General features: G+C 34.3%; 2 protein-coding genes and 1 long non-coding RNA gene across 18 annotated transcripts in view; all 3 read right to left on the reverse strand.

The window, feature by feature from the left end:
* Window positions 1-799: 799 nt before the first annotated feature.
* On the reverse strand, window positions 800-7664 carry LOC147491408 (uncharacterized). Of its 11 annotated transcripts, none has more exons than XR_015198305.1 (6): window positions 7474-7664; window positions 7032-7235; window positions 3634-4029; window positions 2090-2356; window positions 1635-1694; window positions 800-1170 (listed from the first exon to the last, which is right to left on the reverse strand). It is a non-coding gene; the product is annotated as an uncharacterized LOC147491408 (long non-coding RNA). The 11 variants fall into 11 exon arrangements; XR_015198309.1 differs by lacking the exon at window positions 1635-1694 and adding an exon at window positions 1262-1357 and having other exon boundaries at window positions 1025-1170; XR_015198300.1 differs by having other exon boundaries at window positions 1025-1170; window positions 1262-1694.
* Window positions 7665-7685: 21 nt separating this feature from the next.
* LOC147491409 (stromal processing peptidase, chloroplastic-like) overlaps window positions 7686-27701 on the reverse strand; it is a 29734-nt gene continuing 9718 nt past the window's right edge. Inside the window, exons 1-9 of one of the 6 annotated variants that reach the window (XM_086565422.1) lie at window positions 13891-13969; window positions 13140-13338; window positions 12295-12342; window positions 11812-11909; window positions 10845-11032; window positions 10351-10652; window positions 9123-9224; window positions 8261-8395; window positions 7686-7700 (exon numbers count right to left, since the gene is read on the reverse strand). In XM_086565422.1, coding sequence (XP_086421548.1) covers window positions 10999-11032; window positions 11812-11909; window positions 12295-12342; window positions 13140-13325 — 366 coding nt within the window. In that variant the 5' untranslated portion in view covers window positions 13326-13338; window positions 13891-13969 and the 3' untranslated portion in view covers window positions 7686-7700; window positions 8261-8395; window positions 9123-9224; window positions 10351-10652; window positions 10845-10998. Of the gene's footprint in view, window positions 7701-8220; window positions 8396-9122; window positions 9225-10350; window positions 10653-10844; window positions 11033-11811; window positions 11910-12294; window positions 12343-13139; window positions 13339-13890; window positions 14214-27701 lie in introns of those variants that run through there. The other 5 variants (XM_086565423.1, XM_086565425.1, XM_086565421.1 and 2 more) reach the window with 5 other exon arrangements.
* Window positions 23270-26827, reverse strand: LOC147491410 (patatin-like protein 2). The gene is made up of 6 exons (XM_086565637.1): window positions 26622-26827; window positions 26274-26458; window positions 25426-25615; window positions 25058-25219; window positions 24144-24446; window positions 23270-23665 (listed from the first exon to the last, which is right to left on the reverse strand). The coding sequence occupies exons 1-6, from the start codon at window positions 26745-26747 to the stop codon at window positions 23441-23443; spliced, it is 1191 nt and encodes a 396-aa protein (XP_086421763.1). The 5' UTR covers window positions 26748-26827; the 3' UTR covers window positions 23270-23440.

Below are 27701 nucleotides of genomic sequence, written 5' to 3' on the forward strand. Positions count from 1 at the left end.
ACAATAAGACAATTAGTAACACAGCATTGTTGCAATTGAGAGGAATAAAATGAAGAATGGACTACTTTTTTAACATGCCATCTTTGGTTCCATAATGAAAAATCGTTAATGGTAATGTCCTTGCAGGAAATTTCGCCAGAAATTCCACCATTTGAAACTACCTTTGGGAACCCTTTTGACACAGTCATCAGCAGCAGTGTTTACCTGTCGGTCACCAAGGATTTAAAGCTGTCTATTGGAACTGGTTGGTTTAAAAGCTCTTCCTGCATTCTTAGCGTCGGTGACTGGTAGCATACTAGCATTAGCAATCTTTGGTTTGTAAAGGTTGTTACCTTTTGGTTTCATTGTTATGTTTTAAATGTTTGGGCTTTACCTGTGTTTTTGGATTAAGCTTTACAAAATTCTTAGAGTCAACTACTAAACTGGCCTGGTCCATTTTAAAGTGTGGTGTTTTTAGTTTTATATGTGTCTTTCATTTTGTAACACGTTGAGTGAGTGGGTAAGTAGTCATTTAAAAAACCAAAAACATGTTGAGTGGATGTGATCTGGTAAATGTTCGAATAGTTTATCAGTTTATCTGAAGCCCTTTGTCCTTCATCCCCAAACCAAACGGTTAATTTCCTGCCAAAACGCAATCTCCAAGTCAATGGCATCAATCTAGACATATTCCATCCCACTCACTCAATAGATTTCAATCTCTGTTCTTACAGAGAAAATAACAACACTCAATTTTTTTCTTTAGTTTTGTTCATTTGTTAAATTATTTTTTCTAGATTCAATTTAATGTAGAAAACACTACTTTTGGGTGCAGCAACATTAGTGTTATAAATAGGGTACCTTATAAAATAAGTCGTTTCATTAAGATTTATACAATATAATCATGTGATTTATTTGGTAAGAGGAGATAGAGCCTCCAGAATCGATAAAAGTAACCGTCGAGCACAAACCACCTCTTGGGTATCCCGAATCGCTTGTCACAGGGCTTGTTATCGTTTAGCCGACAAACTGTTAGTTGGCCGGTGCATCTTTTACAATGTGCCACTTGATAGAGAACTGAGAGAAGCATCCATTCCACTTATATATCTTGCTGCTAGTACTCTACAGTCTTGTTAAAATCAACTGGACCCACCATCAATGAGCGAGACCCACAAATTGCCCACTGATGTTTACCTGAAAATTAGAGAAGAGACCTAATTAAACCAAAATGTTGAACATGGAACGTAGGAAGTTGTCCTTAGAATATGAAGCACATGACAATCACCAGACTTTTCCTGAGCCTCCTGGCATCTAGCATCCAACTTCTTATTTCCATTGGTAGTGTTGGCCCACACACTGTACTTGATGCTATGGATATATTCTGTAAAGATAGCCAGGAGAAGGGCCGATGCCAACAGACCGAAATAAAGAAATGTTATATAGGTTGGTGTTATATCCTAAACAGTCGGGATGTATGGTTCAAATACGGGTTGGTGTTATACCAACTTGTACAGACCCTTACAGACTCGTGTTTAACGAACATACTATCAGCAAAAAAAACAAACATACTATTACATAAATAATTCTAACCAATTACTCTGACACTTCCTCTTGCAGTTAGACTTACACTTATCAAACATTCAACAAACCCGACATACCCATGTTAGTACAAACTTGTGGAGACATACATCAGGTATAAGTCTGCTACAACGTATCTCCTGTCCAAAGCATAAATACTAACATAAGGTGCTGCAACATAAACTGAAAGCCATGCAGTACTTTGAACATTCAATCACTTATTTTTTTGAAAAGAATCGTCATTTATCTAGCCATCACTAAAACCACTTAATATTCCTGCATCGAGTAACTACTCACCCTAATAAAAACATTCTACTGGTGTTGGACATTTTTCTACATGATACAGTGGTAGCATGTTTTTAAAATAAAATTTAGATATCAGAAAACAGACATTGCGAGTGTACAAAGAATTAACACTTATCGAGAGTTGTCCAGTTCTCTATCACAAAAAAGATCTGAAAAGTCTATTGTAAGTGGTCTTAATGCCAAATAAAAACTCGTAATGTAACAAAACATTTTCCAAAAAAATACTTACTGGGATTTATAAGTTGAGTAGATAGTGATCTAGCAGTCATAATGAAATACTTGTAGAGAAAAGCTAAATCAATGCAACACACGATGGTCACTTGGCCATAAACCATGGAGCAAAAGGAGAATGGCATCGGTACGTAAAATTTGAATTGGTAATTGCTTGAAAAGTTCTACGTGTGTCGAATTTAATATGTGTGATCATATATAGTTGGTACTTGGTTCTCCTCCCCAGGTGCAACGCTCTTTTATTATCACAGTCAAGCCTAATAACCTGCAAAAAAGTAACATTCAATCCAATAAATAATACAACCATTCATGTCTAAAGAAAGTATATGAGAAACATTTAAGTTTTGAAAAGTGGAAATATATGAAACCATTATTAGATTAAACCAAAGATATTTCCATCAGTAAGAAAACATATTGCTTCGTTTAATTAAAAAACAACCCCGTAGAGACATAGACTATAAACGTCAAAAACATTAGTGATTCTTAAGGACCATGGACGAATTGGTTTACTAACTATAAGGGATGAGTAATGTTAACTTCTATATATTAGTTCACCAAGAAGTTCCAAGCAAAGACTTCTTAAATGCTTCGATCAAGCATGTCTTGATACCCCTTAAAAGAATCCAGCATCTTGATTTTAATTGGTCTCTGAAACTACAATGTTCGCATACAAAAGAAAATCAAACTCAATTGTTTGGATCCCAAATATGAACTCACAGACACGTGGAATTGACTTCAAGGCCTGCAAGTTGTTAAACTTATGATTAGATGCTAAACGAACATGGTCATAGATTCGTAGTAAAAGAAAGGCTCTCGCACTGTGCATTTGACATAGCGGTAATCACAATGTAGTACAAATGAGGATATGATGAAGGACATGTTACAAAACTTAATCAATAAAATTGAGACTTATAAATTTCAGTACTGTAATATAACGTATAACTCTACTAATATACTAAGAATTATACAGTCCTTATGAAACATATGAACATCTAAGGAATTGAGCACATAAGAGTAAAACAACACAACAATAGGAGAATAATACATATAGTTAGAATTCACGAATATTGAAGGAAAAATAATAATAGCATGATATTCAAAGAACATAATGTCAAAATACTAAATATTGTTTACTTCATACCTACAAATGGAGTATGTTACTTGAAATCTAACTATCCAAATCTCGATAACGCCACCATAGCTTTTGAAACTATGTTTTATGTTTGTACATTATGATATAAAGCTAAACTCTGCATTCTCCAAATAACAAAAAAATGACTTGAAGATTATTCAGGGAAAGGTCTAGGTCTACATTGCTTAATGAGGTTATTCGTGCAAGCCAATCAACTGCAGAATTATGCTCTCATCTTGTCCAAAAGTGTAGTCTTATACAAATGGTAGTGTTGTACAAAAGTGTTTGAGATGTCGAACGCATAAATGTGTCACAGACAAATTCTAATTATGTATACTGAGAAACTAATATTGCATATAACTGAATAAATTGTAAGACAAACTGATAGACACAATTGAGAGCTATTAAACCTGGAAAGAAATAAGACCGTTCAAAGTCCTCACTGTTTTCCATGACTTGGGCACGATCAACTACATAAGACCTATCTCCACCCTGCTCAAGCACTCTATCTCAGGCTTCAACATTTGAGGCGGGTGACCTAAAAAAAGATGCCGCAATTCCAAGAAGTTCATAACTGTACCATGCTAATGTAATCATCACATTCTTGACCGACTCAGAGTCTTCATTAGTTTTAGCATGGTACAGTTATGAACTAATGGTACAGTCTTCATATGGTTTTAAGAACACTATAGATTGTTGTCACTTGACTACAGAGAAATCAATGTCTAAATTCGAGTGAAAGGAACACACAGTGGGTGGTTCAAATTTCTTGTCCCATTGACATGGATAATCTCTTCAATCTGCCACTAAACAAAGAAGACACAGATTGAGATTTTTTAAAAAAATGAATAAAATTAAGGCAAGACATTTCAACAAACAATTCAAACGGCAATTAATTAAAACTAAACGTGAAAATTTAATGTGAAATAAGAGAAGAATGGATTACAGTGGAAACTTTGCTAGTTAATATTGCGGTGGCATAAACGTAGAAGAACTCCAATGTTCCCAATTTAACAACACAAAATTCCCTTTTCAATGGAAAATGATTCACATCCATTACCCAAAACAATTCTTACAAAAAGAAATCTCTAACAAAAAAATACAATAAGAATAACTCAAAATTTAATATATATCTCAATATATTCCTTGTAAGAATAGTGAAAAATAGATTACTAAAAAAAACCTTACGAATCAATGGACTGGCGAATTGTGAATATATTTTTCGTTGATGAAAATTGCTTCCTTTTCCTTCGTTAATGAGAGACCTCTTCATTTTGTTGAGGTTGAGAACTCGTGGGTTTTGGCTTTTGGGTGTTTTTATTTATTTGGTTAATAATAGTCCAAGATTTTTTGGGTTTTTAGGATTCCTAGTTGAAGTCGAAGGTTTTTTTTTTTTTTTTTTTTTTTTTAATATTCAAATTTTGTGTTTGAATAATTAATAGTTATCGCGAATTGGTTTAAAAATCAAGGTAATTTGTTTTGTTTTTATTATATGTATCTCGAGAACATGTAACAAATCTCAAGCAAATCCAACATTTGATAAAATTTGTAGTAGACTCACAAATAATCAAAATATTGTTCTGACTTTTAATTAACTTTGTGTACCCACTTAAAAATTGTGATGATGTGCCACGAAATCCTTTTATGAGCATTTTCACCATCGTGCATTAATAGATTTAGATGAGATTTTTTTTTTACCAATCCGGGCATAGTCACTCTTTAGATGTTTAGTACTAGGGTATGCCGTGCTTACATTCCGCGAGACCTCGACATCATGGTGCTACCCGACAAATTTCGTCGCCAGCCAAATAATTGCCCATTATCCATAAACTCAATTGATCCATAACATCAATTGGTCCAAATTGTGTGCAATACCATGTCAAATTTTGAGGCCCAACAAATTTTTGGCTTTTGAATTTTCAACAGTTCTACAAGCCCAGCCGCAATTGTTGATTTTTGACTGATTTTTGAATAGATCTCATGGTATTGATTGCACTCAACAAAATTGCACAAACCCTCCAAACACTTGGATCTGCCAAGTCATATTTTTGTAAGAATGATTACCTACCATTGGATGGGGTCTTTTGGGCCCCACACTTCTCTATTTTGTTAGTGAGAAGATAACCATAGGACATTTAAAGCCTTGCGTCATAATGTATATGTTCTTGAGGCTGCTCCACTCATTGCCAATTGACTCTGAGTCGTTGCATAGTTTTGAGTGTCACCAATACCAATGTATGAATCGGTTTACAAGAGCGAAATGTTTGTAGGTTGACGAACTTTGCAATGCATTCAGAAAGAACCATTTCGCGAGCAAGGATTCATTGTTGCTTGAAATCCTATGGATAAGATGGATTGAGATTTAGAAGGATTCATTTGTATACCGCTTGAAATTCTATAAATTATCGAAAAAAAAAAAGAAATTCTATGAATAAGATGGATTGAGATTTAGGTCTAGCACAAAAGGCAAAACTGTCAATACCATGGTGACTCATGAACTCCACCACAGCCAACTTTCTCTATACCTTTTTGTGATTGGACTTCCATGGTTATACATCCGCCTTCAATTTCTCAAGTTACATTTTACTAAGATCACCTGATGCTGCAAAAAAATCATAAACCATTTGTCTTCCCTTGGTATACACTGAAAAGCTCGGGAATTTTACCTTCAAATTTGGTGACATACTTCCTCAAAAAATCCTTCTCAGAAATACGTAACAAAGTAGCCAATTTGAAATCTTCCACAACAATACCATTTGTGATTAAAAATTTAAAACTCGTATTACTGATAACCTCGGAATAGTCCTCTTCTCCAAACTGTATAATAGAACCACAGGGGTCTTAGAAATTAGTAGCGGATCATAACCCATCTTGTTCACAAGAAATTCCATGGTGCTCATTATATTCTTCTCGGATATCTCCATGCACATAGGCTGAAGTCTGAATGCAGTGCTTACCTCCTTCTCAGACCAACCCCACCTCTTATAAATCTCACACTTTGCTTCCCAGGATGATTTGCTAAAGGATGACAATACATGGACTGCCATAACAAATTCAAATTTTGAAGGGTCGAACTCCCTTTTCTTAGTTTCCTCGACACTCCTATTAAACAAATCACTATTCAACAATGAGCTACCATTTAACAATAACAGCTTCGAAATAATTGAATCTGGTACGCCATGAGTTCAAGAGCAGCAATGTTTGGGTACAAGCCGTTTTTGTGGATCTTGATCAAGAATCTTTGTTGTGCGTCTAATCACAGTTTTGACATCGGTTTCTGAATGAACAACACCTTTCAGGAAAGCAATGGATGGTTTAATTTTGTTCTCTCAGCTGAAGTATAAGATGTTTGGGTCTTTTGAAATGACTTGGGCAAGGTCAGGGCCAGAAAGACCAATAGAATTGAAAAAAACGAGTTTGGGTTTAAGGGTTTTATCGACGTTGGTGATACATAGTTTTCAACAATTGACAGAGTTTTAACACTTTTGATAGAAGTATGTAATTGAGTACTTTAAGTTCACTAGATCCACAAGAGCTTATGAAGAAAAAGTCAAGTGTTTACAAGGTCTGATTCCTCGTGCATTGACACAAAACCAAATAGAAGTAAAAAAGAAACATAACTCAAGATCCAAGAATGGATTATGGTTGTATTTATTTTATTTAGTAAAATAGAGAACAATGCTGCCTAAAAATCAAAATCCACAAAATATAACAAAACAACAAAGACAAAATCAAAGAAACAAGGACCAGAACTATGGTACTATAGCTTCCCGACAAAGAAAACGGTAATGTTCATGAGGAAGCATACCTCTGGTTCAGGTTCTATAGGTTCCTCCAAACCAGCTCCAATAGCAGCTGTGATTTCATCAGGTGAAATCTTAAAATCAGTTTCACCAACTCCATCAATATGCACTCTTTTGGGAACACAGGCAACAATGGCTGCAGGAAGAGGTGCAGTAGGTTTTCCAAAGTCAGAGATAAATTCCAGCACTTCTGCACCAGCAGAATTGACCTACAGAAGATCAAACTTTACAGTATTAGAGAGATGAATATGTTTATTGTTCACCATGAAAATCTCAAATGCCAAGTTACATGCAGAATATGACCATTAGTTATGTTTAGCAAGAAGGAAGACGTGGATAACAATCATCTGGCAATTATATCTCACTGTAGCAAGGTTCAAACCCTTTGAATATGCCAGGATGACACACATAATAAATATTTTCTCGTTGAACATTATAAGGAAGCACCTCTTCAAAAGTGTAACTGTTTCAGTAACAGAAACTAAACATCCATGTCCCTGTCTTTGATCCATGACAGTGTGACCCAATGCATCGTTCTCCATGACAAAATCCAGATTATCCACAGATGAGACATTATCTATCATAGCTGCCAGATGTTCACTATCTTTTAATAGTGCATCCATGTACCGAAATAATTCCCCTTTGTAACTCCAAACTCTTTTAAGCCTCCGAACCTACACACATACAAGAATGAATGATGCCTTACTCGTTGACTTAAGGCAGTGAACAGACGATACATCTACAAGAAAAGCCGCATAAATTCTTTTTACCATAAATTTCAGCTAAGAAGTATGACCAAATCCGGTCAAGAAAATAATTCAAGGAATTTCTAATGTAATTTGATATTTTGATGCATAATATCGTTTACTTTTTGTAAGAGTTCTCTTACTTATAAATAAATAGAAAAACAGTTTCTTTTGCCAATTCACATAACTAACAGCTTTGAAAAATGGTTTCGATCAATCTATGAATTGAGAGTAACATCATTAAGAGTTATAAATTTCAGATACTACTTCTGATCTGAGCATTTCAATGAGAGCTAAGCAACTGAGTCACCGAAATTGAACGCGTCACCCAGAACCATATTCTGTTTTGGTTTCTTTTTTTCTTCCTGATAAGTACCAACGATCATAATTTATCTGCGGATTGTTTTCAACATACAATATTGAAGAACACTCACTCAAACTAGCCACCTAAATCATAAGAACGGGTATAGAAAGCACAGAATGCAAACCTCGTGAACAGCGGCTTTAATTGCACTCCGCCAGTTCTTAGGTTCGGCAGTTACCGTAAGAGTAGTAACAGTACACCCTTCTCTTCCAGAATCACTATGATCCAACTCAATAGCCGTAAAAGGTGGATTTGAGCTCTGTTTGAGATATCAATCAATACACGTTAAACATAAGATATTGCAGTTTCTTCCTATACCGAATTAAACACAAATAGTACAGCACCTCTTAGACCTTCCCAACTAACCCTTTTATCATTGAGTAGGAAAGTGTCCAGAAAATACTTCTTAAGAAAACACTAAATATTCAGTCTCCTTCATTTAGGATACTAGGATAGCAATCAAACCCTAGAAGAAAAGCATGCGGTTATGAATTTTGTTACGTTTCACTTGTATGTATTAAACTCTGAAGTTCCAATGATGATGCAACACTATTCAAGTCTATTAACAAAAAATGAGGACCATGTACATCAGAGTGACGATCATACTTTAAGAACAGAGTCTGTGGCCCGGGTTAACTCAAAACAGCGTCTTGTTTATTTCCTTAAGAAAACGTTTTAATGAGAAATCCATTTTCAGCAGATATAAGCCCTCAACAGTTACATCCATAGCATCCCCATCGGCACCCAGTTTGTGTGTGTGTGGCGTTTGCACTCCGCACGGACCGTGTATAAATAAGTACTCATGTTGGACAGGAACCAATAATTAAGGATGAAGACTTTGAACAATCAAAAGAAAGTAACTAGAGATGTCTGAATAATAACAAAGACTTGCGAAACTGTTGCGGATTGCATTGTGCACGGAGCAATAACATCAATGGACAACCAAGCACAAAAACAGAAAAATCATGTATGATACAAGAATGCACCTTATATCTTGTGTTAATCCGGAAATGCAAAGCTGAAAGGAATATTCTCTTCATCAGAACAGTGCGCAAGTCTCCATATGTTTGGACCTTATTCACGGGAACCTGCAGAATATTCTCAACAAATAAGGCAAATAACAGATTCTAAATCACTTCCAGTCTTCCACATGTTCCGGTAAGTGATAAGTTTACATTCACGCAAGGCTATCAACACTCATCAAGGAAGGATTTTTTTTTTTTTTTTTTTATTTGAGGAATAAAACAATAACAATCAAGCCAATGAAGTGTAAGGAGGTCAAGTGATTCACCACTAACAATTTGAACCCTGTGCCCAGGCTAAGTTGTGTCCTAACTTCTCGTATCAAGAGAATGCACATAATTAACCTTTCCAGAATAATTAAGGAACTACTCATTACAAAAACAGCTTACTAGCAGTATTAGATAAATTTACAGTTTTCTAACATATTTAATAAAACCAAAGAAAAGAAAATCAGTGATTTCTCTTTCATAACATCAGTACAACATTGAAGTTAGGTTTCTCATTCTCTAAACTCAATACTGATAACCAGTCGAAAATTATGTAAATCCATTGTCTACTCGGACTATTACGCAATTTTCTTATCTGCGCTGAACATAGCGTTAAGTCTGCCTCACCTCGGCATACGCCTCAAGGAGGCATCCGGATCATTTTCAGAAATCAGTAAACTCGTCCAACACTACCATACCCATTACTTTCCCTAAATTAATTTCAAATATTGATGTAGTAAATTAGGCATCTTTGATAGTAATACCTTGGTTTCAAGACCGCAAACATATTAGCTTAGACATATAAACCTTCAATGGAATAGTTTGGCAACACGTACACATCAAATAGGTTCAAAGTATTTGGAGAGACATTGAAAGAAATGATTCTATTGTGGAAATCGGGATATCACTTCACTATAGATGATGGCACCCCTTCTTCAATTCGAAATATAAAGAGAGGTTTCTCCCATGTTGTGAACAAATTTTCATCGAAAAGATAAATATTTTTTCTCTCTTATATTATATATATTCTTATATTATAAATATGAAGAATTACTTTTCTTATAATTTCATACAATAATAAGTTTCGTACAATATATTCTTGTACTTTTCTTATAACATGTACCCCAACTGATGTGTGTAGCTGCATGCAGGATGCCATCTCAAAAAAGAAAAAGTAGTACACAGAAATTGATTCTCTTCATACCTTGCAGAACATATTGATGGAAATTTTTTGAAGGAACTCATGCTGGAAGATCTGTGGGGGATTATAAGCCTCACCAAATCCCGGGAGAGACCATCTGTGCTCAACAGGAGGACGGACGGCATGTCTCTCTCTTTTTTTATCATTTTAGGTTGATCCATAGAAGTAGATGACTTTTCATTTGGTAAATTTCCAGATAATCCCAATGGCAGTTTTGGAACAAGAAAGTTAGCCATGGCACCAAATGCACTGGGAGTGGGTACTGGGGCTTTCTCACTTTCTATGCCTGTTTGTCCGAACACAGCCTGCATGATACAACTTAGATTTTCAGTGATATCCTATAATGATCGCTGCTGAAATTTTCAGTAATATCCTATAAAGATCACTGCAACATACAAACATAACCATAATCACAATGTCTTTTCTCACAAGCAGATATCTAGTTTAAACTACTTGAACAAAAGAAAATGGGTAAATTCAACATAAGTAATCCATACTTCGATTCGATCAACTGTTTTGGTAATGTTGTCAATATCCCCCACTATGTATAAGGTAGCATTTGCTGGGAAATACCAACGCCATGAAATCACCTTATTTTATCTGCATCCCACTTCTTAATTTGTTCTTCTAATCCAATAGGGAATCTTCTACTCAGATTGTTTTCTGAATGTAAATGCTGTAACAACTGCACACAAATCAACCAAAGGAAAACAATATAGTAACTACATAAGAAGTTGACCAATAAAGCACGAAACATTATAATAACTAAATAAGAATTTGACCAATAAAGCACAAATTATATGCACATCCCAATCAGAATCACAGTTGTCAATATCGTACGATACACGATACGTATCATACAACATGTACCATAACGAAAGCAAAGTGATATGCATCACACTACCATACCAAAAATTATAAGAATCACATGATACAAGTAGCGTATCATACAATACGATACCATACGATACGATACGATACGATACGATACGCGATATATCAAGCGAGACAGTTTATCACATTAAATCATGATTTTTTTTATAAACAAGTTTGAGTCATTTAGTTTTTAATTTTCCTTTCTAAGCGGCGGAAAGGCATCTAAGGTTTTAGTATTGATAACCAACGACCTAACGCAAAGATATCTTTACTTGCTCAACTAAGAGCTAGCCTAGACCTTTATGTATAATAATAATTTGCGTCTAGTAATTGAAAATGATGACATTTCTTACCATACATTATTAATTGTGTACATGATAAACCTTATATATGTATCTTTGTCGATGAAACTTACAAACACATTGCACAAACACATATAAAACTATACAAATTTATCTCAAGTGCACCATACGATACACCTATATGATTCAATACTGATACACACTAAAATAAAATAAAGGAAGATATACGACTTGATAACTATGATCAAAATTTTAAAGGGGTCTACATTTAGATCATGCTACTCACCTGACAATCAACACGATACTCATCATCTGTAGTTCTGATAGGATTGCTCGTCTCTCCTTTTCTACCCAGGAAGCAAGAAATTTAGGGTGACATGCTATCTGTACTCACAAAAAGATACAAGTATACTTGATTAGAATTACCATTTTAACTTGTACTATTATACAAATAGGAGTATCTTTAGGAAATTTTGGAGAGGAAATAAATTTTTCATTAAAAGTAATCACTGAAAAGTACAACTGATAAATTTTTCATTAAAGAACTATATGACAGCACGAACGTCAACTTACTGTCAGTAGGATTATCTTTAAAACGGACGTCAGTAAGTTGAGATATTTGTGTTGATATATATTTATTGTATTCCTATATCATGTGTACTTTTTGGTGATTAAATATTACCAAAAACCTCAGAAGGCCATGTCAAGGTGATTAAACTTTAAACAGAAAACAACATCTTATGCGAATTGCTACAATATTTACACGTACCTCATTCAAAGCATCCAGAACGAAAGGAAGGAGATCCCCATCAGAATCCTGACAAACAAACATTGTATTTGATTCAAAAATATAATTATATATTTTAAATCAATGAAAGTATTACTACCTTTTCAAAATTTTAAAAAACAAAAAAAGAAGATTAGATATGTAGTGATATGCCAAGAATACTTCTAGATCCTTTAGCTTTGGCAACACATACTTGAGTGTCTTTATCTATAAGAGAAGGCAACCATACTCTTAGCCTTGTCAAACACCTTATCACACTCACCAACACCTTTAGACATATACCAACCTATGTAACTTGGACACGCCATATTTCAAAAATAATACGTGTCAGATATGTATCCACGTGTCTGTGTCGGACACATATTGTATGAGATATACATCAATTTTTGAAATTTCGCCATGTATCCATGTCGGAGACGGACACACCTATCCGTGTCAATGTAACTTAGATACCAACACACTTTAATCAGGGTATCTCATACACAGAATGATAGGACCAAGGTCTCTGACACCCTAGCATGTGACTACTCACTATAGGATATGATATTTCTTATTCAAAGAGAAATATGAAAAGTATTGACATATTTTGAGAAAACAATTACCAAATAGCCTTAAATACTAGAAAGATGGCAAAATAATAGTAACATGGCTGTCTCAAGATTTTAATTATGTGATTCAACTAAGTCTGACACATGGCACAATCCAAAACCTGCTACTAGCACCTGATACCAGGTTAACATTGTTTTACCAATAACTCAAACTAGAATTAGTACAGTTCCTTCAAATGTTTCATAGAAAATAAATCCGATCTGAAAAGCATAGAAAACCTTTGAGCTAGTAGGTGAATGGATATGAAACACAGTATGATGGAAATCTGTGTAAGCATTAGATCTTGCTCCAGTTCCAAGTAACTTTTCACGCTTCTTACTTCCTAAAAACGCCACATGTTCAATCATATGAGCAATACCTTGCTCATCATCTTCATCATCAATTGATCCAACATGAACTTCCATATGAGCCTCAAACCTGTACTCGACAGTGATAAATAAAAATTAGACAATGCCAAGTATAAGAACTTTCCCTCGTCCCTCGACACATTCAAGCAACTTCATGACATAGTGAATGATACATGCTCATATCATATGGGTGAAGATGATGTCCTGCTCATGGCAATCATCATAGCAAACAACCTTTATTTGGCACTTGTATCCATTTCCAAAAAGAAATGAAAAAATTGGGTTGTCGATATTGCAAAAAATTGAATTTCACATCTGAGCTGGCTACAAAAGTTGGAAAAAATGTTGATAAGATGATGATCTCCAGGATGCAGTGTATTGTTTTTACAGGAAGTAGGAACATAAGATATTGAACCGAATATTTTTCCTCAATATATCGTAATAACCATTTACATTAACAATTCAAACAGACATGATTAGAAAGACGATAATATAGCTGATAAAGATCTAAGGAAGGTATTCAAAACATTGTCTCCAAACTATAAAGTTGCATAAAATTTCATGATTAATTCATTTCAACATGCAGCTCATGTCTTTTTAATTTGTAATGCACTACTCTCACCCATATTATCATGTCAACATAAAATAGTCACGCCGAAGAAAAACCTTTGTGGTGAAGATGCTCGAGGAGCAGCAAAGCAGAGACCAATCTTTAATTTCAATCGCAAGTTGAAACCTTAGTCCCACATCGGGTGCTTGAATGTGTTTCTAACACTAAATAAGTCAATTTGTCACAATAAGTTTCGCCGAGCTGGGTAGCGCCTGCTTGTAACCTTAGTGGGGCATCAAATTTGATGGATTGTTAGGGGCGTGGGCCTATTAAGCGCGTAGTGATTCGACCCTGTATTTGCCGGGCCCACCCGAAAGGGGCATTTACTGTGATGTACGAAATCTCTTAGGCTATGCAGCGAGATGGGCACCTCGGTCCTAATTAAACAGTCAACATTTTATTTGTTGAATTACTAATACATAGCCCCAGCCCAACCCAAGCCCGGTTAAAAACGCAACCAAACACGATCTATTCTTGATGCCCCTTTAACGATAAGTTTTAGATCTGTCATGTCATACAACAACCACCCAAAGGGATCGCAAAGATATCCTCCTTCCCTAACTCATTGCTGAAACTTTTTCATTCCATGCAACGAAGTTTCGCTCAACCACCCAACAACCCTTAAAAAAAAAGAATAGTGTCATTGCTTTATACTTTTTTCACCCCACCGTTACATCAACTTCTCAAACCCGTTGGAGCGTCATATGTCTTCTTTGGATGTTCTTCCTCAAACTCGGATGAGAACTTTCCACTACAAACACATAATTTCAGCCCCGATTTTCATCTTGGGGCATCTTCCTTGGGGAGCAACATGCTGAATGTTCTTCTAGCGCAACTCAACATTAGCACTTTCCACTTACCAACACGTAACTTCAGCCCCGGTTTTCATCTTGGGTCCTCTTCCTTGGGGAGCAACATGTAAGTACTATGTCCAAACTTAAATATTTCCGTACTAAACAATTATAAATTACAAAACTAATTGAATACTAATTATTTTTTCCCCACTGAAATTAGCTCCACAAACAATACGCCTCCAAGCAATACTGAGTCGGATGTTCCCGCTCAGGGCACTATTATCCTGCCCACACCCCATAAGTCTTTAGATTTGTCATGTCATACGAGTTTTAGCCACCCCTTTGAAACAACAATACATTCATTCGATGCAATGAGTTTCGCTACAACCACCGAACGAAAGCAGATAAAGGAAATAATATTGTCATTGCTGACACTCTTTCACCCCAGCCGTACATCAACTCGCACCCCATAAGTCTTTAGATCTGTCATGTCATAAATTAGATCCAAAGGTTAGGATTGCTTTTGGGAGGCCCACATTGTCTTTTTTTTTTTTATTATTGGTAAGCCTGTTTTAAATTAGATCAGTAACTTTTTGATGCTGGCGGGGTTCGAGCCCCAGACCTCTGGTATCATCACCCAAAGGTTTTACCAACTTTGCTAGTCGGCACCTGCACACTGTCCTTTTTATTAGATAGATAAAATTACATTTTTTATAGCTTTTATAATCAAATGAATTATTGTAAATGGTTAGATATGTTTTTGTTCTCAAGCACTCTCTCCCGTCTATAAAAATCAAATTTGCAAATCCAACCGGTAAAAAAATGGGTCAAAAGTTCAATTTCGTAAACAATATATATAACTTCGGATGTCTTGTAATATTTTAAACCCATCCTGCTTAAGTTGTTGTGTATATAAAGCATACGTGTTTATTATTAAATAAAAATGAGATAATTAAATAAAAACAACTTGTAAAACATGGAGTCGCATACACACACACATCTAACTATTTTAAAGAGAATGATTCGGTGAACAGTAAATGTTTCCGATTATACTCCTATCCAGTTTCGATTATTATGGTTATGTTAAAACTAAGGTTTGTAATAACATGTGTGAGGGAGGGGAAAATCATCCATTTGTACAGTAAAATTCAGACGCTTCTCCCTTGATTTAACACACTACCATCGATTTTACAAACAATTATGAATTTGCCACTAACCGAAGATTGTATTTTTGTGCTACCCAGCCCAAACTAACTGACCGCACACGTGGCGTAGACATGTGCCAGTTAGCCAGTATATATATATATATATATAAAAAAAAGTGATTGTTTTCCCCCACAAACCATCACATTCTTCTTCCAAATTCAATAAGTCATCCCTTACCTCTAAACATTATCATTTTTAATTTAGACTCGAGACAGTTTAAAGACATTAAAACCATAAACACTTTAAACTATTCAAAAACTACTTGTGATATCCATTGAGGTAAACCAGTGTTATTAATATATGTTCTCCGTCTTCAACACGATTATTAGGTTCAATACTATTTGTGTTCATCCATTATTTTCACACAAAGACATCAAGATAAAGTATTAAAAATTAACTTGTTTTTTTGTATTGGGTCCTTAATTTTATTTATGTTTTTATTTGTTTATAGGACATTGTTAGGTCATTAGTGCAATATCAACAGTTGAATCTCGAGCAACTATTAATGAAGCAAATCTTAAATCTTTAAAAGTACTTTCAATTAGACGACTGATTGATTGTAATTGTGATGATGGTTAAGAGGGTTGTCTTGGTGGTGATGTTTGTGAATGCATTTTATTGGATGGAGCATAACGATATATATTATGAAGATTCTAAGTACTCGACCATATATAAGTATAAAAGAAGGGCAAGAAGTTTAAAAGAGAAAAAATTGAATAGAAAAAAAACTTAAACAAAATTCTTGTATTAGTAAGGTTCGGGTTAGGCGGGCTTTTTGTGACAAGAATGTTATAGTGAAAAGATTGCTTCAAAAACTAATGTTGGGACCTATAACAATTGATGCTAGAGGACTACATAAATTTGGCTAAAACCAACAGATGATGAGACTATGCCTTCCAACAAATACGAAGAATCCGAATAGTACGATAGAATGAAAGACGAAGAAGGATTCAAAAAATATGATGTACATGCAACACCACACACACTTACACAGGTTGCCAAAACTACATGAAAACCAAATAAACATGATCATCCCTCTTCTCACAACTTATAGAACATATATAGCTATTCAAGATGGAAGCATGTCCCTTTTCTTTTAATGCGTAGCGTGTTTAAACTTTAAACCAATCTAGTAACAGTTTTGAAAAAACAAAGAAGATGAAGATTGAAGAGACAACAATGGTGTTATTTGGATTCCCACTTAAATAGCCATCTATCAAAGAAAATGAAATGAATTCATGCCCTATATTGGACTCCCAAATAAACAAAGAAACCCAAAACAAATGGAATTCCAAATAAGATTATAATGATAAATTTTAAGTATAACTGTATTCTCTATATTGGACTTTGACTTTTGAGTCTCGAAAAAAACAAAGTGATGAGTTTGAAGAAGACGATGTAAAAGATAGTTTGGTAATCACATGTTTTTATTATTATTATTATAATTTTTTTTTTTCATTCCAATAAAGCTAATGTGGGCCCATGCCAAAAGAAATCAACACATAAGCAAGGTGGTCTCAAGCCTCAATGGGTTTCTTTACGCGGAGAGATATGACTGGATATGTATCACTATCACTTATCACTTATTAGTATGTATCATATTAGAAATTGCCCGTGATTTTGTCTAGATGTTTAATTTGGTAATCTAATTTGGCATCTCAATTTAAATGTTAACTTACACATACATAAAATGTTAATTTACACATACACACATAAAATGTTAACTTACACATAAAATATTAACTTACATACATAAAAATGTGTAAATGTTAACTTCCACATACATAAAAATGTTAACTTACACATACATTTAAATGTTAATTTGGTAATCTAGTTTGGCATCTCAATTTAAATGTTAACTTACACATAAAATGTTAACTTACATACATAAAAATGTTAACTTACACATACATTTAAATGTTAATTTGGTAATCTAATTTGGCATCTCAATTTAAATGTTGACTTACACATACATAAAAATGTTTTATTTGGTAATCTAATTTGGCATCTCAATTTAAATGTTAACTTACACATACATAAAAATGTTAATTTGATGTACGAATGATTGTGTACAAAACAATTTGGTATGCTTGCTTTAATTTGGAAGTACGATGTCTAGTTTGAAATCCAATTTGGATGTATATATAGATATTTAATTTGGTAATCTAATTTGGAAACTATTAAGGGAAAATTGTATAATTTATGTCTCATGGTTATAGTTGATCTTAATTATTCTATAAACTAAATCTATTTAATTACAATCATATAAAGGAAATGACTCCCGTAAGTCTTAAATTATAGATTTTATTTCCTTAATAGTTGGAACTTAACACAATTATAGGGTCATTAATTATGAATGTGTCTCCTATTTAAACTCCGATTGCTTTAAACACCCACAATTTATTAGATTTTAGAGTCCATATCTCAAGGCAATATATTATATCTAAACCATAATTAAATTAATTTTGAGAGTTTCAATTCGGATTACTACTTAACTCTCAAATCCACGAGATCAGTCTCAGCTATTATGTTAGATTGATAAGGTTTAACATATTTTACATGACAATAAATTATCATGTTTTTGACATTTAGAGTGTAAATTTTACACTTTAAACAATTTACACCCCCCATTAGAGATGCCTTTATATAAAGATGTATATAAATACTCGGCTATATGGCTAGCTATAAATAGCACCAACCTTCAGTTTCTTTTATCTAAAATGTATATAAAGATTCAGCTATACAGCTAGCTATAAATAGCACCAACCTTCAGGCTTCAGTTGCTTTTAATAAATTTGTCGATCTCCTATACGAATGGATAAGTTTAAGAGCTTTTTTTTCAAAGTGAGAGTTGGCTGGTGGATCACTAGCTCCATTGGTCTTCCAATTTCACAGCCCACCAAATCACCTACAATATCTGTAAGCACTCATTCTAATTAACCCCCTTCAATTCTTCACCTATAGAGGTTGAACCTCCAGTCAGACAATTGGCAATGCAATTGGTTACAACAAGCCATCCATCTACAAGTTCACGCCAATCTTCATTGTCCTCGTCTTGTTCTTGCCATGCTTCCGTTTCAATGGATGAATTGGACGACTGTCCTCCTTTACCCAATCGTATCACATAGTGCACAAATTCAATTACTACTCATATCTCTAATTTCTCTCTCTCTCTCTCTAATACTCATCTAAGCTCTTACTCACCAACTCACAAAAATGAATGGTTAAATTATGAAGAAATATATTTTGGGTATTGGATTTTAAGCTGAACTTTAATTTTTGAGTGTTCAAAACTTCAAATCGATTTAAGAATAAATAAGAAGAAGAATGAGAAGTAAAAACCATTTTTTTTTTAATTTCTTATTGTTTTGATATTTTGTTTGGGAGATTTGTATGGATATGAAAAACGGACCGATGTGAACTGAAATCTCAGATCAATTTCAAATATTTCTCGGTCGGATTCGGTTGGCTGCACTGTAAATCCGAGCATGTTGGTTCGGTGGTCCGGTCAAATCCGACTCGAACCGACCCGTGCACACCCCTAATACAATTAGGTCAGGGATTAGGTCGGATATTGCTATATCCGAATCCGAATAGTTTCATAATATTTGAACCTGAATCTAAACCCGATTATATCCGAACTCGACCCGAACCCGACTAACCCGATCGGATAACACTAAAAATTTAAAAAAAAAACCCAAAAAATATATCCGAACCCGACCGACTTGACCCGGATAAGTAAACAGATATAAAAATCAACCCGAACCCAAAATACCGGGTCAGATTTGGGTCAAACCCGACCCGATTCCCTGCCCTAAATACAATACTAATGGTGTCAATGGGTATCCCTTCACAGGAACCGCACAAAAAAAAAATCATGGTTACGGAACCATTTAAAAAAGGTACTAAAAAAACCATACCATATAGAATCAGAACTGAATTGTTTTTTAAACAAACGAACCAGACTATAACCGAATGTTGTCGTATTCCTAGCATAAAAGATATCAAAATAAAGTATATAAAAACTTAAAACGTTCATTTATATATTCCTAAATTATATTTATTAGTGTAATTTATAGATTTAATGGTATTTAACATTATAAATAATATAAAAATCGAATAAGTTCCGTTTACCATACTTTTTATACTATAGTTTATATCACATACTCCTACATGATGAGTTAAGTGCTAATAGTTTGTGGATATAATCTACTAACCATAGATAACATATCTACAAAAAATTATCTAATTTGGAAATCTCTAACCTAGTTAAAAATTGTTGTCGACTTTGAATTTTTTTTAATGGCTAAGATTTTTCGATTTTTGCAATCATCTTTTAATACAATTAAACCTTGTGAATTTGCCACTAACCGAAAATTGTATTTTTTTGTGCTGCCCAACCCAAACTAACTGACCACTACATAAGCGTAGACATATGTGCCAGATATATATATATATATATATATATATATATATATATATATATATATATATATATATATAGAAAGTGATTGTTTTCCCCCACAAACCATCACATTCTTCTTCCAAACTTAGTAAGTCATCCCTTACCTCTAAACATTATCATTTTTAATTTAGACTCGAGATAGTTTAAAGACATTAAAACCATAAACACTTTAAACTATTCAAAAGTTACTTAAACAGTGTTATTAATATATGTTCTCCGTCTTCAACACGATTGTTAGGTTCAATTCTATTTGTGTTCATCCATTATTTTCACACAAAGACATCAAGATAAAGTATTAAGAATTAACTTGTTTCTTTTTATTGGTTCCTTAATTTTATTTATGTTTTTATTTGTTTATAGGACATTGCTAGGTCATTAGTGCATTATCAGCTGTTGAATCTCGAGCAACTATTAATTAAGCAAATCTTAAATATTTAAAAGTACTTTCAATTAGACGGCTGATTGATGGTAATTGTGATGATGGTTAAGAGGGTTGTCTTGGTGGTGATGTTTGTGAATGCATTTTATTGGATGGAGCATAACGATATATATTATGAAGATTCTAAGTACTCGACCATATATAAGTATAAAAGAAGGGCAAGAAGTTTAAAAGATAAAAAATTGAATAGAAAAAAAACTTAAACAAAATTCTTGTATTAGTAAGTTCGGGTTAGGTGGGTTTTTTGTGACAAGAATGTTATAGTGAAAAGATTGCTTCGAGAACTAATGTTGGGACCTGTAACAATTGATGCTAGAGGACTACATAAATTTGGCTAAAACCAACAGATGATGAGACTATGCCTTCAAACAAAGACGAAGAATCCGAATAGTACGATAGAATGAAAGACGGAGAAGGATTCAAAAAATATGATGCACATACAACACCACACACACTTACACAGGTTGCCAAAACTGCATGAAAACCAAATAAACATGATCATCCATCTTCTCACAACTCATAGAACATATATAGATATTCAAGAAGCATGTTCATTTTCTTTTAATGCGTATAGCATGTTTAAACTTTAAACCGATATTAAATACTTTTTCCATTGGTTTAAAGATAGATAATATCCAGGTGTAAAAATAAAAAAGATATATTAAACACTTTCATATGATGAAAAAGTGTTAAAAAATAGATATTCTGGTTTAGCCACATATTAAACCCTTTTTTATTGGTTTAAAGATAGCCATAGCACACTTGAATATCACACACTCCATAGACTCGATAAGAACGCAAGTGCGCATGCAAAGTAGTAAGAAAGATAAAACAACCCCAAAAAGAAATTACAAAAAGATAAAACAACCTACGAAATTAGTCATAAAATTTAGTTTTAGTGATTCAAATAAAAATGAGCTGTCAGATAAGCAATTAAGTGTTCAATTTACTTCCAAGTTAAATATCCGTGAAAATGAATGGTCCAGCAATTAAGTGTTCGGATTTGAATAATTTTTTGTAACAAGTATCATATCTAGAAAAAAAATATTAAACTAATTTAAAATTTATAAAATGATTTTATTTTTTTGCGTTTGTTTATTTTTAAATTTAAAGCATTTCCCTGGCTCCTCCCTTAATCCCACTGTATTGATACATATATATGTCACCATTCAGTCGAAATATATCCTACTGATATTTTAACCATGTGTGGGCAGTGGGCTTTTGCTAAACCTTAAAATTCAGCTATTTTTTGTGTTCATCATCTAAAAACATTTCAAATCATGCCCTAAAAAAAAAAAATCCCCAAATTTCACAACAGAAAAATAAATGAACTCAATTTCAAAATTAGGGTTTCGTTTCTCAAATGGGATTTTTAAAAATCCAAACTTTCTCACTTCCCTCATCTCAAATCCCCAAAAGTCAAGAAATTTCAGTCTCCCAGCAAAAGAAGAAGAGCTAGAAATGATTGATCAAAGAAGATTACCAGCAGATTACGACCCATCTAATTTCAACCCAACAGAACACCGAAGCCCACCAACTGATCGAGTATTTCGATTAGTTGAAGAAGTTTCATCACTCACATTACTCGAAATGTCGGAATTTTCATCCATTTTAATGAATAAATTAGCAACGGAAAGAGCCCCAATTGTTGGATTGATGAAACCAAGTGCTGTTGTTGGAATGTCGGCGAAAGGGGCTGGGTCGGTTGCGAAACAAGAGAAGAAAGTGGAAAAAACTGTTTTTGAATTGAAGTTGGAGTCTTTTGAGGCTGCTTCTAAGATTAAGATTATTAAAGAAGTGAGAAGTTTTACTGCGTTGGGATTAAAGGAAGCCAAAGATTTAGTTGAGAAAGCACCTGCTGTGATTAAAGGTGGAGTGTCGAAAGAAGAAGGGGAACATATTATTGAAAAAATGAAAGCTATTGGTGCTAAAGTTGTTATGGAGTAATGTGGGGGATGATAATGTATCAGGTTTTTATTTGTATTGATCTTTTTTTTTTTTTTTGTTTATTTTGAGTATTAGCATTGTTTTGGATGGTGCATTTTTGTTAAGTTATGCTCGAAATGTTTTTTTTTTTTAGAAATTTATGAGAAATAATATGGAGCCTTTAGTTGCAATACAATGTGACGAGTTCGTTTCATTTTGAGACATTGTGTTATATTGTTCTTTTGATTTTTGTCATGTGGAATTGAAAACATTTGAGATGCTACTTCTTTTGTGTTGTGCTCTTGCTTAATTTCCAATTGATGTAATTTTGATTTATTAGCTCTAAATGTGAAGGAGAAACATTTGTTTGTGACTTGGATACTCTTAAAATTAGATAAGAAAGTCCTGCTAACGAAAGGTGTAGTCAGTTTTAATTGCTATCATAATTGTTATGATTGTTTATGAATGTCAAGGTCCTCAAATCTATAGGAACTTCTTGTTTAGATTAAACTGGAAGCGAGTGAAAAGATATTTTGTAGATGATAAGTACATGCATGTAAATTGAAGAATTTCAAATTTCCATTCAATACAAACGGATGTGGAAGATGGGTGAACTTCTTAAAAGTTACAAGACTTGGGTGAAATCACACTTCTCACCCCAATACACCATTTTAGGAGTTGCAAAATAACTTGTCTTTGAAAGTTGATGGGACGGCTTCAAGAGGGGTTTACTTATATGGATTGTCTTAACCTGTGTTCATCTGAGAGAAGCTTGGCAAAACGAATCAACGCTTCTGCATTTGTGCCTTCTCCTTTCGCCTCTTCGTACGTTCCTGTTTCCAAGTTAACTCTAGACAATGGCTTTGTCAGAAGGTCTTTACCTATCTTGATCAGATCTTGCATGTTCTCTTCAGTGCTTATATCTACCGAGGAAGCAATTCCAACTAAATTGCCAAGCTAAAGATGAGATAAATGTCAGAATCTTTGTTGATAGAAGTAGTATAGTTAGGAGTTTGGTTCACTATTTATTCTTTAGGCTTTACATTCCGAGCGGTTCTGAATGTGGGTCCCAAGTCCCATAGAGATATCGAGGCTCAGGTCATGTTGTCAAATAACTGAATAGGTATTGTAGACATAATTATCGTTCACTACAAGTGATTAAACTTTTAACCTGATGGTTTTCCTTTTTCCAAGTCGCCACTCCCTGTTATTTGAGTGGATACTCACACTTTTTTTTTGCTAGGTAAGCTGTAACTTCATTAGAATAAATTGGTATCATATGATGGTTTAGAAAGTGTAAATGATACAAAAACAAAATGAGGTATTAGATAACGAGATTAGTGTAGTCCGTAACAGTGTTGTAAGGGTTCTGCTGTTATAACAAATAATCCTTTTTAATCAATGATGGTAGAAAGTTGTGTTGGTGACACTGTACCTCAATACGCAGATAATTCTTTTCACTGAGGAGTGCTTGGAAGAGAATGCTAGCATGAATGTCAACCATATCTGCACTTGCTTGAGTGAAAGCATCCAACAGAGGTGAGCTGTCACCATTGTACAGCCATGCAAACGTTCCCCACTTGGCAGCCATAGAAGCATCAAACTTTGATTCTTCTTTGGCAGATCCAGTGCCTAATGATATTACCAGAAACCTCCCATAGTTCATGGGTTTGGTTGCGAAAAAGTTCTGTTTTTGCATTATTATCTCTCTTGTGATCATACTCATTGCTACTAATGTCTGCACACAAGCCAAATAGGATATTTCTGATCATGTTCAGCATAAGAAAACTGAACTACTTGTATAGCATCACCTCAATCATATTAGCTTAATATGCAAGACAGTGTTGACTTTATCAGAACTGTGATTATGTAATTTAACTATGATTATGTGGTCATCAAAATTGAACTCTAACCATTAGATGCATGCATTATGTAATTTAACTTCAACTTTACTTGGGGCCTGAATACACCACATTTGTATTTAATAATGTATAAACTGAACTGTCAAAAATCAACAATGGAGATATTAGTGCTTTGCAGGTCTCGAAGGGGTAGAACACTCGGTGCATGTAAAGATCGTTGGATTATGTGATTTGGCAGGGAATCGTATGTAACTAATGTAAGTACTTTCTTTGCCATTTAACTCATGGTAGTATTTATTGATTAGGAAATATGAATAACGGAGATGGATAGTCAGCATGCTTAGACTTGTATATGTGTCAGTGTGTGTCTCTATATGCATTGATCCTACTATTGTGTCGTGGATTGTTCCTACTCCTACATATATTTGTAATAGATCAACATCTTCCTGCCTGCAAACTAGATTTATAGATTAATGAGCAGACTGACGGGATTATTGGCAGCAACTCCACCATCAATGAGGTTGTAACTCTTGACATTTCCTTGGGTGTCTGATGTTTCGAAATGATGAGCTGGTAAAAATGTGGGAGCTGCTGATGTACCGATACACATGTCTGATAGTAGAGGATCTTTCAAGCCATCTCTTTTCGCCTGCATCAAATAGTTGTATTTATTTTTCTATAATTATGTTAACGAGTGAGGAATAGATGAAAGAACCACACATCTTTAGAACTCAGAAAAGAGGCAGTCTTAGTAGTATTTCAAATCAATTTCTCATGCTAAAGGAATTTATTGAATTAATTGTTTGATAGCCTAGTTGTTCAAAAAATGTTTAAAGGATGGGAGTTGCATTCTACCTCATAGGTTGAGAAGATAACAGGTTGAAGATGCTTGATGTCGAAGGCGGGTATAACCACTGGAGTTAAGGTCTGATGTAGTTTTTTCTTCCCAAGGAAACCTTGCAGTAGTGATCGTAGATATTTTCCATCGTACTTGGGTCCATTCATTGCATCCATTACATTTGTAGCCATACCTAGCAAGCCCCAACTGAATAATAGAAAATCTTATTAAACTTACACATACATTCATAAATTCAGGTTAGTAGGAATGTATTTGCACTGCAAGTGTTAGCTAATAGAAATGTGTTCTTGATAATATACATGTTACCATCATCTCATATTATTTTTTTATGGTGAAAGAAGAAAGTGTGAAACCATCATTTCATATATACAATGGTAAGAAAATTAAATATGCTTAATCATATTCTTCTGAAGATATTATTATTCTAAATTGTCTAAGAGTACTAACATGATTGCATATGTAATTTTATGTTTATACCATAAGATCCTATTAGGCCATTATGAAGAAGCTTCAGCTCTGACTCCTTTAACATGATCCGTCTTTATAATTTTGAACAATGGCTAATTGTAAAAAGAGGGACATGCAGTACTATAAATTATTTCTGTTTCCATTTTACTTCATAAACACCTGGTCCAGGGACGAAAACTTCTTTTGTATATTCTTCTTCAGTCAAGGGTGTCTATATATACGGGAGTTTTCAACAAAAGGAATCACGATGTTTGTTTCCTAAGGACCACCTGGTCCGAACAATTGGTGGCTAGAGCGAGATATGTGTATGCACAGATAAACACTACCTAATGATTTTTTTTATTAACTTTATTTTCTTGTTTGGGTGATTACACACTTGTTTTTTTGAGGAAATATGCCGGGACAGTGCTTAAGGTAGAAGGCGACGATGTCTTTGGCTGCATAAAGTGGTCGGTTATTGTCATCAGGAGCAGTAATCATGGTGGCAATAAGTCCGCCAGTGCTAGTGCCCGCCACAGCATCAAAATAATCGGCAAGTCTGACTTCCTCTCCATCTAGTTCCTACAACACAATTACACCTTATTCATCAGAATTCAGTCAGTCTGAAAAATATATAAAACTAACATGCACACAGGTATGGGAGTCAGAGGTCAAGAGATCAGGCATCTGGTTTTTATTGGAGTTAAATATAGATATACAGAAGTGTTACGTATGTTTGCCTCACCTGCAACTGTGCTTCAAGAAAAGCAAGCATGATTGCTGGAAGTAAACCTTTAACACCACCTCCATCTATGCTCAACACTGTAATCATCTTCCCCTTACTAGGTGATCTGGTGGCAATGCTAGCCATTGCTCTCTCTCTTTCTTTCTCGAGGGTTTAAGAGTGTTTGATGGTTTATACCAAGAAAATGTAAGACTTTCGTGTTACAATTTATAGAATAATTGTACCAATAGCGCACGAGCAACTATATATATATTATACCTAGTGGCATGGCAAAGATGTTTATATATATTCATGTCATACTTTTCCTTCTCTCTCGGTGAACTGAAAACTGGATAAATTGTTAAGAAATGACTAATATAATTTTTTTTTCGATAATACAAATAACTAATATAATTAGAGCGTTCATATGATGATATGAATATCCAAAGGAAAACAGGGCCCACATGGAATAGCAGACCCAGTTGACTTTATCACTTGGGTAGGCTTGATGAGTACTTCTGTTCGAGCTTGGAAATTCAGTAGGATCGAGTTACTTATGTTGAGTAGGCAATGACTTGTAGTTTCGAGGAATCCCTGGAGGTATGGCATTATTGAACTAGCACATATCTTGGACAGGTTTGGCACTCCGGCACTCCCAAGTTGATATTTTAAAAAACAAAATACACTGCAATAAAATGGTTTTGTGATTTATACTTAGACCTTTCACCCAGTCAAATGACTAGGTCCATTAGCTCGTGTGGTTTATCAATTGTTAATTAGCAAATTTAAAATTTAGCGTACTTCATAGTTCATACGTTGTCAGCCATAATTTCGAATCGCCTACCAGACGACTAGAATGATAATGACAAGGAAACTTGTCTTGGCTTATAGAGCTTACGCACACTTAGCATGACAACCTTAAAAGTTATTGTAAGTGTATCCAAATCCCATTTGCTCAGAAATTTTAAGCCTTTTCTTTCGGAGTCGTAAACAAACTTCATGAGCCTGATATCAAAAGCCATCGTGCCGAAGACATGGATAATTTACACAGGTAACTAACAAAAAACAGGTGTACAATAGCATTCCACACGCCTACTATCA

The sequence above is a fragment of the Coptis chinensis genome, chromosome 6, assembly GCF_015680905.1.
Source record: "Coptis chinensis isolate HL-2020 chromosome 6, ASM1568090v1, whole genome shotgun sequence".
In the NCBI taxonomy this organism is placed as follows: domain Eukaryota; kingdom Viridiplantae; phylum Streptophyta; class Magnoliopsida; order Ranunculales; family Ranunculaceae; genus Coptis; species Coptis chinensis.